Raw genomic sequence first — 11,046 nt, forward strand, 5'->3', positions numbered from 1 at the left:
CAGTTCTTCTATTTTCCAATTTTTGGATGTTTCAGTTTTCAGATTTTGCAATTTTTCTCTTTGCAATTTCTCGAGTTTCCAATTTTTAAATTTCCCACTTTTTGGATTTTTCAATTTTTCGATTTGCAATTTTTTAATTTATAATTTTTTTTGTTAGTACTTGCTAAGATAAGAGTGATTTTGGCAAATCATATACCCTTTAAGAAAAGAGAGGGTGGGTAGGCGGGCCTAGTACATGTTAAGATAAAACTAATTTTGGCAAATCACATACTCTCTAAGAAAATAGAGGGTGGGTGGGCGGGCTAGTACTTGCCAAGATAAGACTGAATAATATTAAAAGTAGTCACTGGAACGAAGAGGGGGGTCGGTGGGCGGGGCTACTGCTTGCTTATTTTGTTTATTGTAAAATGTGAATTGAAATCTATTTTAACACGCGGTAGAATCTAGGATTTAAAACAAAGTAAAAAGGGGCTCACCCACCCTTATTCTGCTTTCGTCATTCATTTTTGTTAGCTCTGAAGAAAGAATTTCACAAGTTTTCAATTTTTAATTATTCAATTTTTCGATTTTTGAATTTTAAGTACCTGCTAAGATAAGACTGAGTTTGATAAATGACATACCTCCGAAGAATAGAGAGGGTGGGTGGGCGGGGCTAATAATTTCTTAGGTAAAACTGATTTTGGCAAATGACGCACCTTGTAATAAAATAGAGGGCGGGTGGGCGGGGCTAGTACCTGTTAAGACTGATTTTGACAATTCACATTCTCTGAGAAAATAAGTAAACGTGTGTGGATACAAATGACAAGAATGTTCTGCATACAACACAAATAATTTTATTCCCCACCCAAGCACTGGTTATACAGAGACATAAGGTTTATAAATATAACGATTACATCAACGTACAACGTCAAAGCTCCAAAAATGTACTCTTCTGGTGACAACTCTATACGCCTTCCTCCCATGATCATCTGAGTGTCATACATTAACCACTAAAACAACACCATTAATGAAAATAAAGTACCATAAAACGTACCTCTTTACCAAACAAAAGATTAAAACTGCAAGTGCCGAATATACGATGTGTAAAATCGGAAGGTTGATACCCGCTAGAGCTAGTATCGTTATGACAATTCCATATAGTAGTAGTACTAGTGTGAGAATACAAAAGCACATTCCACATCCTGTTACGTCCCACTACAAACGCCATCATTATTCATAGTGTATTAATAATCAGTAGTACTATACCGAAGTCTGACAAGCAAAAATGGAAACCAAAATGCAGACACCGGCGGTGGTACCAGTGGCTGCTAGTATGACCAAGGGATGGGTTAGAGCAACTGATGGTGCGATCATTATGGTCATACCAACCGTCTGAAACACAACGAAAGCACTGTTCGCATTCTGGTGGTACTACAAACTCACCAAAAGACCCAAGAGAATGAAGTTCGTGGGAAAACTACGCCTCAAATTCACACAACAAACTAAAGCTATCATAGTTATAAGCACAATAACCCTACAAGACTTAAATAAAATACGGTTCTCTGCAATACAAGTACTTACGTGCCAAGGATTAATAAAATCAGAAAGTACTGAAAGACGAATACCCGCAGTGCCCATCTACAACACAAGTGAAACAACGTACCAAAAGCTCCTCTTTACTTACACGAAGGTGATCAACAACACCACAAGGAAAGTGAAGAAAAGCTGCACCGACAATATGGTGTAGACTCTCTGAACGAAACGGTTTCGGATTTTCACAGAACTGAAAGTATCCGTGAAGATCCCCATGTCTCCGTATTCACGGTAGTCGTCCCCTTGTCCGGGGTAGTTTGCTCTGTATGCACCCTGCCCTCTACTGACGTCCGGTGGAGGGTAATTGGGATCGCCCTGTAACAAAACTACAACAATGGAACTATCGCAGTACTACTTAAACTACAGAAACGTAGACATTTTGACCTCCCACTTGCTGCTGGTAGGCAGGGGTTTGTCTCTGGTTGTAGCTGGGATCGTGGTAGTAGTAATTCTGATTGGGTTGGTTCTGCTGGTACGGGTTTTGCTGGTATGGATTTTGTTGGTACGGGTTCTGGTTGTAAGGATTACGAGGGATTTGGTCAGGTGGAGGTTGACCGAGAATGGCTGGATTGAGCACGATCTCTTCTATTTCTATTTTCGTTTCTACTTTGGTGCAGGTATCAGGGGGCTCGATGGGTGGCAGGTCTGGTGGTGGCTCCTCTTTCGGAGGATTGTCTTGTGAAGGCTCACCCATGGTAGGGTCATGTTGACAGTGACATCAATAAATGTCAGGGGTGGCAGGTGGCTGTCTTACTTGTTGATTTGAAGTAAATAATGCAGAATTAAAATTTTAAGGTTAGTACGGGGATTACGCCATCTAGTATTGAAAATGTTTCATCTTCAAATGAGAAAATTTCCTTGGTTGAGCTACCAAGGCTTTGTGTTTGGTCTTAGGATGCTGGATGTCCACTGTCTTTCGCGTCGTGGTAAATTGAACAAAAATCAAAAGTGAAAGCATTGATTGTTCAGTACTATAGTTAAAATGGGTTTTATTTTGAAAATCACAATAAAACTTATATGTCTAACCTAATTTCCACTCAAGTTATTTAAAACCATCCTCATTTCAGTAATAATGCTGTTTGGTCAGGTCAGGTCAGGTCATGGAGTAGGCGGATCAAATGTCTCTGGTGGCTTTCCTTTTATACAAAGAAAAAGCGATTTAAATCCATAGAACGTCGTTATACTCGCAAATACAATTAATGCCCCGTACATATATTCGAACACCTGCAATTCCTGACTCTTCAACATATCTCTTAAAAGGATCAAGATAATCTAAAAACTGAAAAATCAAAGTGTGCCCAAAACCTCAACGGCTTATGAGTATTACGGCCATAGTCAGCAAGACCAAACCGACCGCAGCTCCAATATACTCCCACTTTTTGTCTTCTATGAACACCACAGTCAGTAAACCTGTCATTCCTGTAGCAATAAGAGCCGTCAACGTGGCAAAAAAGACAAACATTGGCCAACCTGTCGCTTCACACTACAAACAATTTTGGGTCTTTGCTCAAAATGCAAATATACTCACTCTATCTTGGGCCGAAAACATAGAACCGATAAACAATATGACCATGAGGGAACCAGTTATGTACAAAAGAAGTTCAATGGCATGGAAATGGGCGACCAAGGAAGCAGCCTGGAGAGTCACAGAAACGGTCTACGAAGGCAGAATTTGGACAAATCAGAAAAAGGAACCAATTAACACTACTGTATTAATGATCGTATTTACCCTTAAGTTTACTAGATACTTAGAAGGACTATCGTTCTATCCATCTTTCAAGGCTTATTTTTCGATAAATAAATATCTAGTAAGCTTAATCTGCCCTGCTCGAGCATAATCTATACCATCTTACTAAAAAAATTAAGAGGACGATGTAGTTGGGTGGTCTTCGTGTCCATCTGGGAATGATAAACATGATGAACGTGACTAACAATTCCACAGCTCTAAAATATTCACCACTCTACGTCAACAAAATAACTCGGGTCGTACTTACGTAAAAGCTACAAATAACGGCAACCAGTTGGCTCTAAACTTTTCCGTGATGTTCTGTCTACAACAAGAACCACATTTTCAAGAAACACGTGCAAACCCTTACCTACTGGTTGATGAGCAGCATGAAGACTATGAAAGAGAAGGACATCAGAATCCCCAAAATCAAGAAAACCTTCTGCGCGAACGTGTTTCTGTTTTTCAGTTGCCTGAAAGACATGGAGAACATTTCTTGAAAGGCCGAACTTTGGCTCTCCGCTGTGGTGTCCAAAAAGTACTCGTCACCGCTCGAAGTCGTGCTATACTTGCCTTTCATGAAACGATTCGACTAAAATTTAACTATCAGTACGTCTTGGACGAAGCAAAGTATCTGGGGTTTTTACACCAACGGAGGCGCTTTGGCCTATGCCTAGTTGTTCTATGAGCGTCCGAGGTCTTACTTGGGGCTGGTTCAAGTGGTTCCGTTTAGACATTTTGACAATTTGGTTTCTGACGTCCACTTTCGGGGGTTTTTGGAGAATTTTCGGTTGCTTCGGATCGGTTTGCACGGGGAGAGTCTCCATTTTGAGGCAACGGGGAAAGTTTTATACTCTAAAGTAGGTGTTTTGGGTGTCAGGGATGTCAATCAGGGTGGTTATGTAGTGTGTATTTACTTATGAAGGTGTAGAGGACTTGACTGACGGTTTGACATGCACTACTGGAGGGTCAATCACTGACTTCGTGGTTCTTCAGAAACACCTGTTTCTATTCAGGTACCTATGGGTATCATCACAGCAAACGAGTATTCAGAATGGACAGCGCCATTGTCAAATTGACAACTAGCGACTATTTTCAGCACTGTTTTATCGACTGTAAATTTTTATTTTCAACGGAACCTAATTGCAAATTGCAATACAAATATTTGAATATCACAAAACTGGATGCAAATACACAAGTTATTATGGGTGTGTGGCGACAAATTTAAAGTTACGGTAGTCAACGGGAGCACAAGAAAAATACCCCCGGGGCGTTCTAGCACAAGCGGAGTTTGGGGCTACAGGTCGGGGCTGTTCTCCCCCCACGACGGTGATTCTATCTATCGCAAGCCTACCCGCACAGCACATTACACCTCTCTAGGACGAACATGCCGTCCGAAACTAGGTCGTTACGATCGCAAATCCGCAGTTAGGTCTCGACTATTGGGCCAAGTCAAGAGCACTACAACATCGCAACCGCCCCTGAATCTATCCAAACCTGTACCCTTTTTCAAGTGACGCGATAAATCTCGCCAGCTCGACTAGGAACCGCACTTCGCTTCTGCCACGTTTTCTGTGTTATTTAACCTCAATTCCATTTTACATCTTCAATCTCTTATGACTCTGATATTAACAACAACTGAACAAGTGTTAAAGTTTCAAAAGAGCAATAAACAACATTTAAATTCACCATACAATCTTGTGAAATTTTAAACAAATAATTCTTATTTAATTGACAAACATACACATATGAAAAACGAACAAACGGAAAATTATACACATCTGTTTGGGATCAATACAAATATTTGAATATCACAAATTTAATAAAACAAAGCAAACTCCGACTTAAGTAACTGGATGCAAATACACAAGTTATTACGGGCGTGTGGCGGCAGATTTTTTTTTAATGTTACGGCAGTTAACCGGAGCACAACAAAAGTACCCCTGGAGTGTTGTAACACAAGCGGAGTTTGGGGCTACCGGTCTGGAGCTGTTCTCCTCCCACGACGGTAATTCTATCTATCGCAAAGCCTACCCCACACGCATATCTCCATTACCAACTCCATTACCAACGTGCCCTGCGGAACTAGGCCATGACAGTCGTCCCACCCCCAAGAGATCTCGGCTATGGGCAGAAGCCGAGAACTTTACAACATCGGAGGCCGCCCCTGAATTTATCCAAACCTGTGGACTTGTACAGGTGACACGATAAATCTCGCCAGCTCGACTAGGAACCGAACTTCGCTTCTGCCACGTTTTCTGTGTTATTTAACCTCAATTCATTTAAATTCGCCAATCAATCTTGTGAAAATTTAACCAACAAATAATTCTTATGTGAGATAAAAACTGGACATCAAACAATTTATATGATAGACAGCAAACCAACTAATTTAAACATAGCGCTTACCACGTGGTTACACTCACACAAGCATGCAGCTTATCTACCAACCAACCAACCAACCCTCTAACTAAAAACTCCCTAGCGCTAAATTGTCACCCTACCAAACAAGCATCTCCGTGTACCAGGTTGCCTATGTTTAACGATTTCCTTTTTGTGATTGAATTTTTTTTTCTTTCAAATTCAAGTTATTCAAACGTGATTTAGCGCCGCTGTTAATTAATTTCAGCGCGAAAACTTTGATTTAAGTTCGGTCACCACAATGAAGACTTGATTCCGTGACAGAATCGAGAAAGGTGACAGAAATGTAGCATCTCAATCAATCAGAAAACGAGATTTTATCGCTATCGAGTTTTTTCGATCGAGAAACAAAATCGCCCCCTGGTGTGAAATAAACTTGTGCAAATAAAAATATTATGTGAGGTTAAAACTGTAGAACATGAAATTTACGTCCAATGAAAATTATACAACAAAGGAAAATTACTGAAATTAAAGCTGTCAGATTAGAGAAATATTGTATGAGGTGAAAAATTGAAAAGTTAACAAAATTTACATGAGATTAATATTTGCCACACTTTATCAACGATTCGAACAAATAGTTTACACTATGCCAAATTATGTCATAATCCACGTGATTTGGTTACTTAAAAAAACAGTTTGCTTTGAGAGTTTAAAATACCGCGAACTGGTTACCCCAACAAGGCACATAATAAATAAACACAAAAATATCCAATCCTCGTTGCGAGGAAAAAGCGTCTGGGTGATGTAATTTTTTTTATCGTTGCGAGGGAATACCTCAATGATGTTATTAATCTCTAGCTTGCGAGGACATGCCTCGATGATGTAATCAATCTTTAGCGTTGTGAGGGCCAGCCTCGATGATGCTCAAGGAATGCCCCAGTGATTTGATCATGATAGCGACGATAATCACGGTGATAACCGTCTAAGGGAAGAAATTATTTTAACCCCCCGCCAGTTCTCAGTATGAATTTAGTTCATTTAACTGCCGTAAATGAACTATTAGCAATCTTGTGTGAAGAATTAAGAAGTGTTATAATGTAACACTTACGTATATGCATCCAGAAACCTATTCGTAATTTGCTAAACAAAGAATTATTATCCTGACTAAATGAATGAATTTCATGAAATCTTCTAGCAAGTGGTTTATTTAAATAGTCCTGATTGTTAAATTGTGTTTGCACTAGCTGACTATTAAGAAAAACTAACTTGATTGGTGGATTTACAAACATTAAAACAAATTTACAGCAAGTGTTCCGCGTTGAACGACAAACCAACTAATTTAACTAGCTCTTACCACGTGTTTACATTCACAAAAACACGTTCAGACTGACGCTCCGCCATGTCGCCCTCTGTCTAACATCCAACCTTCGAACTAAAATCCCCTAGCGCTACTAATTATCCAACTATCCAGCAAGCGTTACCGTGCACCTGGTTGCCTATGTTTAACGATTTCTTATTTTTATTGAATTTTTTTTTTCACATTCAAGTTAATCAAACGTGATCTCGCGCCGCTGTTAATTAATTTCAGCGCGAAAACTTTGATTCAAATTCGGTCACCACAATGAAGACTTGATTTCGTGACAGAATCGAGAAAGGTGACAGAAATGTAGCATCTCAACCAATCAGAAAACGAGATTTTATCGCTATCGAGTTTTTTTCGATCGAGAAACAAAATCGCCCCCTGGTGTGAAATAAACTTGTGCAAATAAAAATATTATGTGAGGTTAAAACTGTAGGGCATGAAAATTACGTCCAATGAAAATTATACAACAAAGGAAAATTACTGAGATTAAAACTGTGAGATTAGAGAAATATTGTATGAGGCGTAAAATTGAAAAGTTAACAAAATTTACATGAGATTAATATTTGCTACACTTTATCAACGATTCAAACAAAAAGTTTACATTATGCCAAATTATGTCATAATCCAAGTGATTTGGTTACTTAAAAAAACAGTTTACTGTGAGAGTTTAAAATACCGCGAACTGGTTACCCCAGTTCACATAATAAATAAACACAAAAATATCCAATCGTCGTTGCTAAAGCGTCTGGGTGATGTAATTTTTTTATCGTTGCGAGGGAATGCCTCGATGATGGTATTAATCTCTAGCGTTGCGAGGACATACCTCGATGAAGTAATCAATCTATAGCGTTGTGCGGGCAAGCCTCGATGATGTAATCAATCTTTAGCGTTGTGAGGGCCAGCCTCGATGATTCTCCAGGACATGCCCCAGAGATTTGATCATGATAACGACGATAATAACGATGATAACCGCCTAAGGGAAGACATTAATTAGCCGCGCGATTTGGGGAAACTGTGTCGTCTTGAACTTACGATTGACTGTCGTTAAACAAAGGCTTCTTCCCTTTTATTAACTACAAAACCAACTATTTTAAACTAGCTCTTACCACGTGTCCCCTAGCGCTACTAATTGTCCAACTATCCAGCAAGCGTTATCGTGCACCTGGTTGCCTACGTTTAACGATTTCTTTTTTTTGTGATTTCGCGCAAACTAGAGCATTGCAGCCGTGCGTTGTCAGCCTTTAAGTAAAATAAACCAAGTGGTTTCATATTTTCCTCAACGATTTAATAAATTTCACAATAAACATAATTATGAGCAAATATTCTACATACAAAGTCAACGCCCCGAAGAGGTACTCCTCCACTGCAATACTCCTCTTTTTGCTTTCCCCTATCTGTCGAGCATGCCACGTTATCCACTGAAACACCACATCTGTATAGTTAAATCTAACAAAATCTGGTATATTTTTACAAAAATGAACAAATAAAGTTCGAGGGCTGTCAATATATGATAAGCGTGTGAAGACTCGAAAGCAAGCTGTATCTTGGTTATTATTGCACATGTAGTCACTGCCACTACAGCCAGACCTCCATAGAAAAATACTCCACTTTTGGTCATGTCGTACTGAAATTATATAGAGATAATTAGTAGATTTGCGAGGTTAGAGTTTGTTAGTTTCGAACTGCGTTCTGAAAGCTTGCCAGTGACATTGCAAGCATCGTTATGAAAGCTATAGTGGCACTGAAGAAGGGTCCTACGCTTTCCGTTGGTTTGTAACACGAAAACGCTGTTACTGCCATCGTTAAGGAAAATGTCTGAAAAGTGTACAAGTTATTATGGAAACAGTTTTTGGTACTACTTGCCAGTAAAACGAACAGTATTATGTTCTGGGGGCTTTGTTTCCTTAGCCGTCTAAAAAACACTAGACATATTGCGTATAAAAAGTAATTGCTCCTGGAAATCGTATTACAGAAGTACTATGCGTACTACAATATCTTTAATACATACACAAAAGTAATCCCGATTTCAAAACCCCATGTTTGGAGCAGCGCATGTATAGGATCCCTAAAAAATATTCGGTCACCAACACCCACTACACCTTGAATGCCCTCTTACACAAAGTATGCCGTTGCTAGAAATACCACCATACAAAAGTACTGAAGAGCCAGTATTCCATAAACAGTCCGCAGAAACAAATTTCGTAAGTTCGTACTAAATATTTCAGGCAAGAGTTGGGTACTTTGTACACGTATAACATCATCTGAACGGAAACTCTTCACAGAATCGGCATCACTGCCTTGTTCTACCACATCCTTGAAGTATTTGGGGATGAAACCAGTTTTATAAACAGCGAAAATACTACCGGCAAAAAGTTCAAAGCGCTGGGAAATCTGAATACAGGGTTGACGAAAGAAATGTAGGCATTGGCCGTAGTGGCTACACGTGAAGTTCTGAAAGAGGGTCCCGAGGTAGATGGTGCATGCGTGGAACCGGTGGAGGTAGTTTTTGGCTTTAAAATTACATGCTTAGAAGGGGTGTTAACTTTGCGTGGATTTTTTCCAGACATTTTTATCAGGACTGACAAGTAGATGACAGTAGAGTTGGCTACAGACAATTCTCAATCTGTTTTTTCATATTAATGTCATCTATGCTGCTACATACATGTGCCAAACTTCATCCAACCTAAAAATAGTTTTTCCTCGCTTAGTCCATATTACATGCTTAGCTCATAGTATAAATAGAGTGGCTGCAGTTTGATGTCTAATATAATACATCTATATCAGAAATCTCTTCTAGCGAGTCCCCTTAATTGCTACTACATTGTTGTGTACTCGCCGCCACTGCTTTATGGAAACCGCGCGTTATGCCTCATACCACCATCCCAATCATAAATAACTGACATTTACGTCTGACGTGTAAAGGTTCGAGGTCAACCCGTGAATTCAAACGATAAATTAAACCATTATCAGTCCCAATGAGATAGTACACACCATGTCTTCAGCAGTGCTAGACCTCCTCCGTCAGGCGATCCTAATCGTCGTCACCCCCCACTGCTACGACAAATACTTCGTCAACTTCGACTTCTTCGACGGTAAGGAAAAAGTGAGGTTATGCCAGCCCTCAATTTCAATTTCCAGGACCATGTTTTTCGGCAACTCTGAGTAAATGCCTCGGCTTGGGTATCATCCTGGGTTCCCTTTTAGTCAAACTGCCACAAATTGCCAAAATCCATAAAAACAAGAGCGGGGAAGGCATCAGTTTGCTCAGTGTGACGCTCGATTTGACGGCAATCACGCTCTACGCGTCGTATAGTTTTCTCAAACAGTTCCCGTTTAGTGCCTGGGGCGACGCCTCTTTTCTCGGTATACAAACAGTGCTCATTGGGGTTCTCGTTTTGCATTATGGGGGCTCCACGTTGAGTGCTGTGTTATATTTGGTGGGGTATTTGGGCGTGACTTTTGTTTTGATCGGCGGGTTGACGCCCATTGAGGTCTTGTGGACGCTGCAAGGGTTTAACATTTTTATTGTAGTGAGCGGGAAGTTGACGCAGGCTTTGAGTAATTACAGGAATGGGCATACGGGGCAGTTGTCTGCTGCTACTTTGATTATGTTGTTCTGTGGGTCTTTAGCTAGGATTTTTACTTCAATACAAGAGACTGGGGATAGGATGGTTATTTTGACTTATATCGCGTCGACGGCGGCGAATGGTGTGCTTGTAGCGCAATTGGCGTATTATTGGAATGTTGTCCCCAAGAAGAAAGTTCAATAGGGAGATTTTTTTGGTAATGGGTGTGGTTCAGGCTAGTTTTAATAGTGTACACAACCTTGAGTGCATACAAATTTTGCAATTTATGTAAATATATAAAGTAAAATTACCACGGATATAGATCATAAGTTATATAAAAATGTGCTTGGTCATTGGACTGAGTATTAGTAGTCTGATAAGAAGTGAATTATGGTGCACGTGCATTTAACTTTTGTGTAATGGTGTTCCTTACGTTGTATAAGTAAATACTTGTTAATAAA

General features: G+C 39.8%; 4 protein-coding genes across 6 annotated transcripts; 1 reads left to right on the forward strand and 3 right to left on the reverse strand.

The window, feature by feature from the left end:
* Positions 1–823: 823 nt before the first annotated feature.
* On the reverse strand, positions 824–2,312 carry LOC135131065 (protein lifeguard 3-like). The gene is made up of 7 exons (XM_064058590.1): positions 1,937–2,312; positions 1,664–1,887; positions 1,561–1,617; positions 1,423–1,513; positions 1,246–1,371; positions 1,042–1,194; positions 824–989 (listed from the first exon to the last, which is right to left on the reverse strand). The coding sequence occupies exons 1-7, from the start codon at positions 2,264–2,266 to the stop codon at positions 834–836; spliced, it is 1,137 nt and encodes a 378-aa protein (XP_063914660.1). The 5' UTR covers positions 2,267–2,312; the 3' UTR covers positions 824–833.
* Positions 2,313–2,660: 348 nt separating this feature from the next.
* On the reverse strand, positions 2,661–4,360 carry LOC135131097 (uncharacterized). Of its 3 annotated transcripts, XM_064058633.1 has the most exons (8): positions 4,216–4,360; positions 3,946–4,153; positions 3,673–3,890; positions 3,567–3,623; positions 3,426–3,516; positions 3,101–3,229; positions 2,900–3,055; positions 2,661–2,844 (listed from the first exon to the last, which is right to left on the reverse strand). In XM_064058633.1, exons 2-8 carry the CDS (start codon positions 4,123–4,125, stop codon positions 2,671–2,673), a joined length of 1,005 nt encoding a protein of 334 aa, XP_063914703.1. In that variant the 5' UTR covers positions 4,126–4,153; positions 4,216–4,360; the 3' UTR covers positions 2,661–2,670. The 3 variants fall into 3 exon arrangements, with proteins under 3 accessions (XP_063914703.1, XP_063914702.1, XP_063914704.1); XM_064058632.1 differs by having other exon boundaries at positions 3,946–4,360; XM_064058634.1 differs by having other exon boundaries at positions 2,778–2,824; positions 2,878–3,055; positions 3,946–4,360.
* Positions 4,361–7,855: 3,495 nt separating this feature from the next.
* On the reverse strand, positions 7,856–9,586 carry LOC135130743 (protein lifeguard 3-like). The gene is made up of 11 exons (XM_064058161.1): positions 9,383–9,586; positions 9,136–9,332; positions 9,028–9,084; positions 8,883–8,973; positions 8,703–8,834; positions 8,491–8,643; positions 8,318–8,437; positions 8,231–8,258; positions 8,126–8,189; positions 8,052–8,074; positions 7,856–7,992 (listed from the first exon to the last, which is right to left on the reverse strand). Exons 1-11 carry the CDS (start codon positions 9,584–9,586, stop codon positions 7,856–7,858), a joined length of 1,206 nt encoding a protein of 401 aa, XP_063914231.1.
* Positions 9,587–9,916: 330 nt separating this feature from the next.
* On the forward strand, positions 9,917–11,046 carry LOC135130855 (mannose-P-dolichol utilization defect 1 protein homolog). The gene is made up of 2 exons (XM_064058297.1): positions 9,917–10,111; positions 10,158–11,046. Exons 1-2 carry the CDS (start codon positions 10,012–10,014, stop codon positions 10,787–10,789), a joined length of 732 nt encoding a protein of 243 aa, XP_063914367.1. The 5' UTR covers positions 9,917–10,011; the 3' UTR covers positions 10,790–11,046.

This window comes from Zophobas morio, unplaced genomic scaffold, assembly GCF_036711695.1.
Source record: "Zophobas morio isolate AGI-343-1 ecotype UQ-CSIRO unplaced genomic scaffold, CSIRO_AGI_Zmor_V1 ptg000018l, whole genome shotgun sequence".
Classification (NCBI taxonomy): Eukaryota; Metazoa; Arthropoda; class Insecta; order Coleoptera; family Tenebrionidae; genus Zophobas; species Zophobas morio.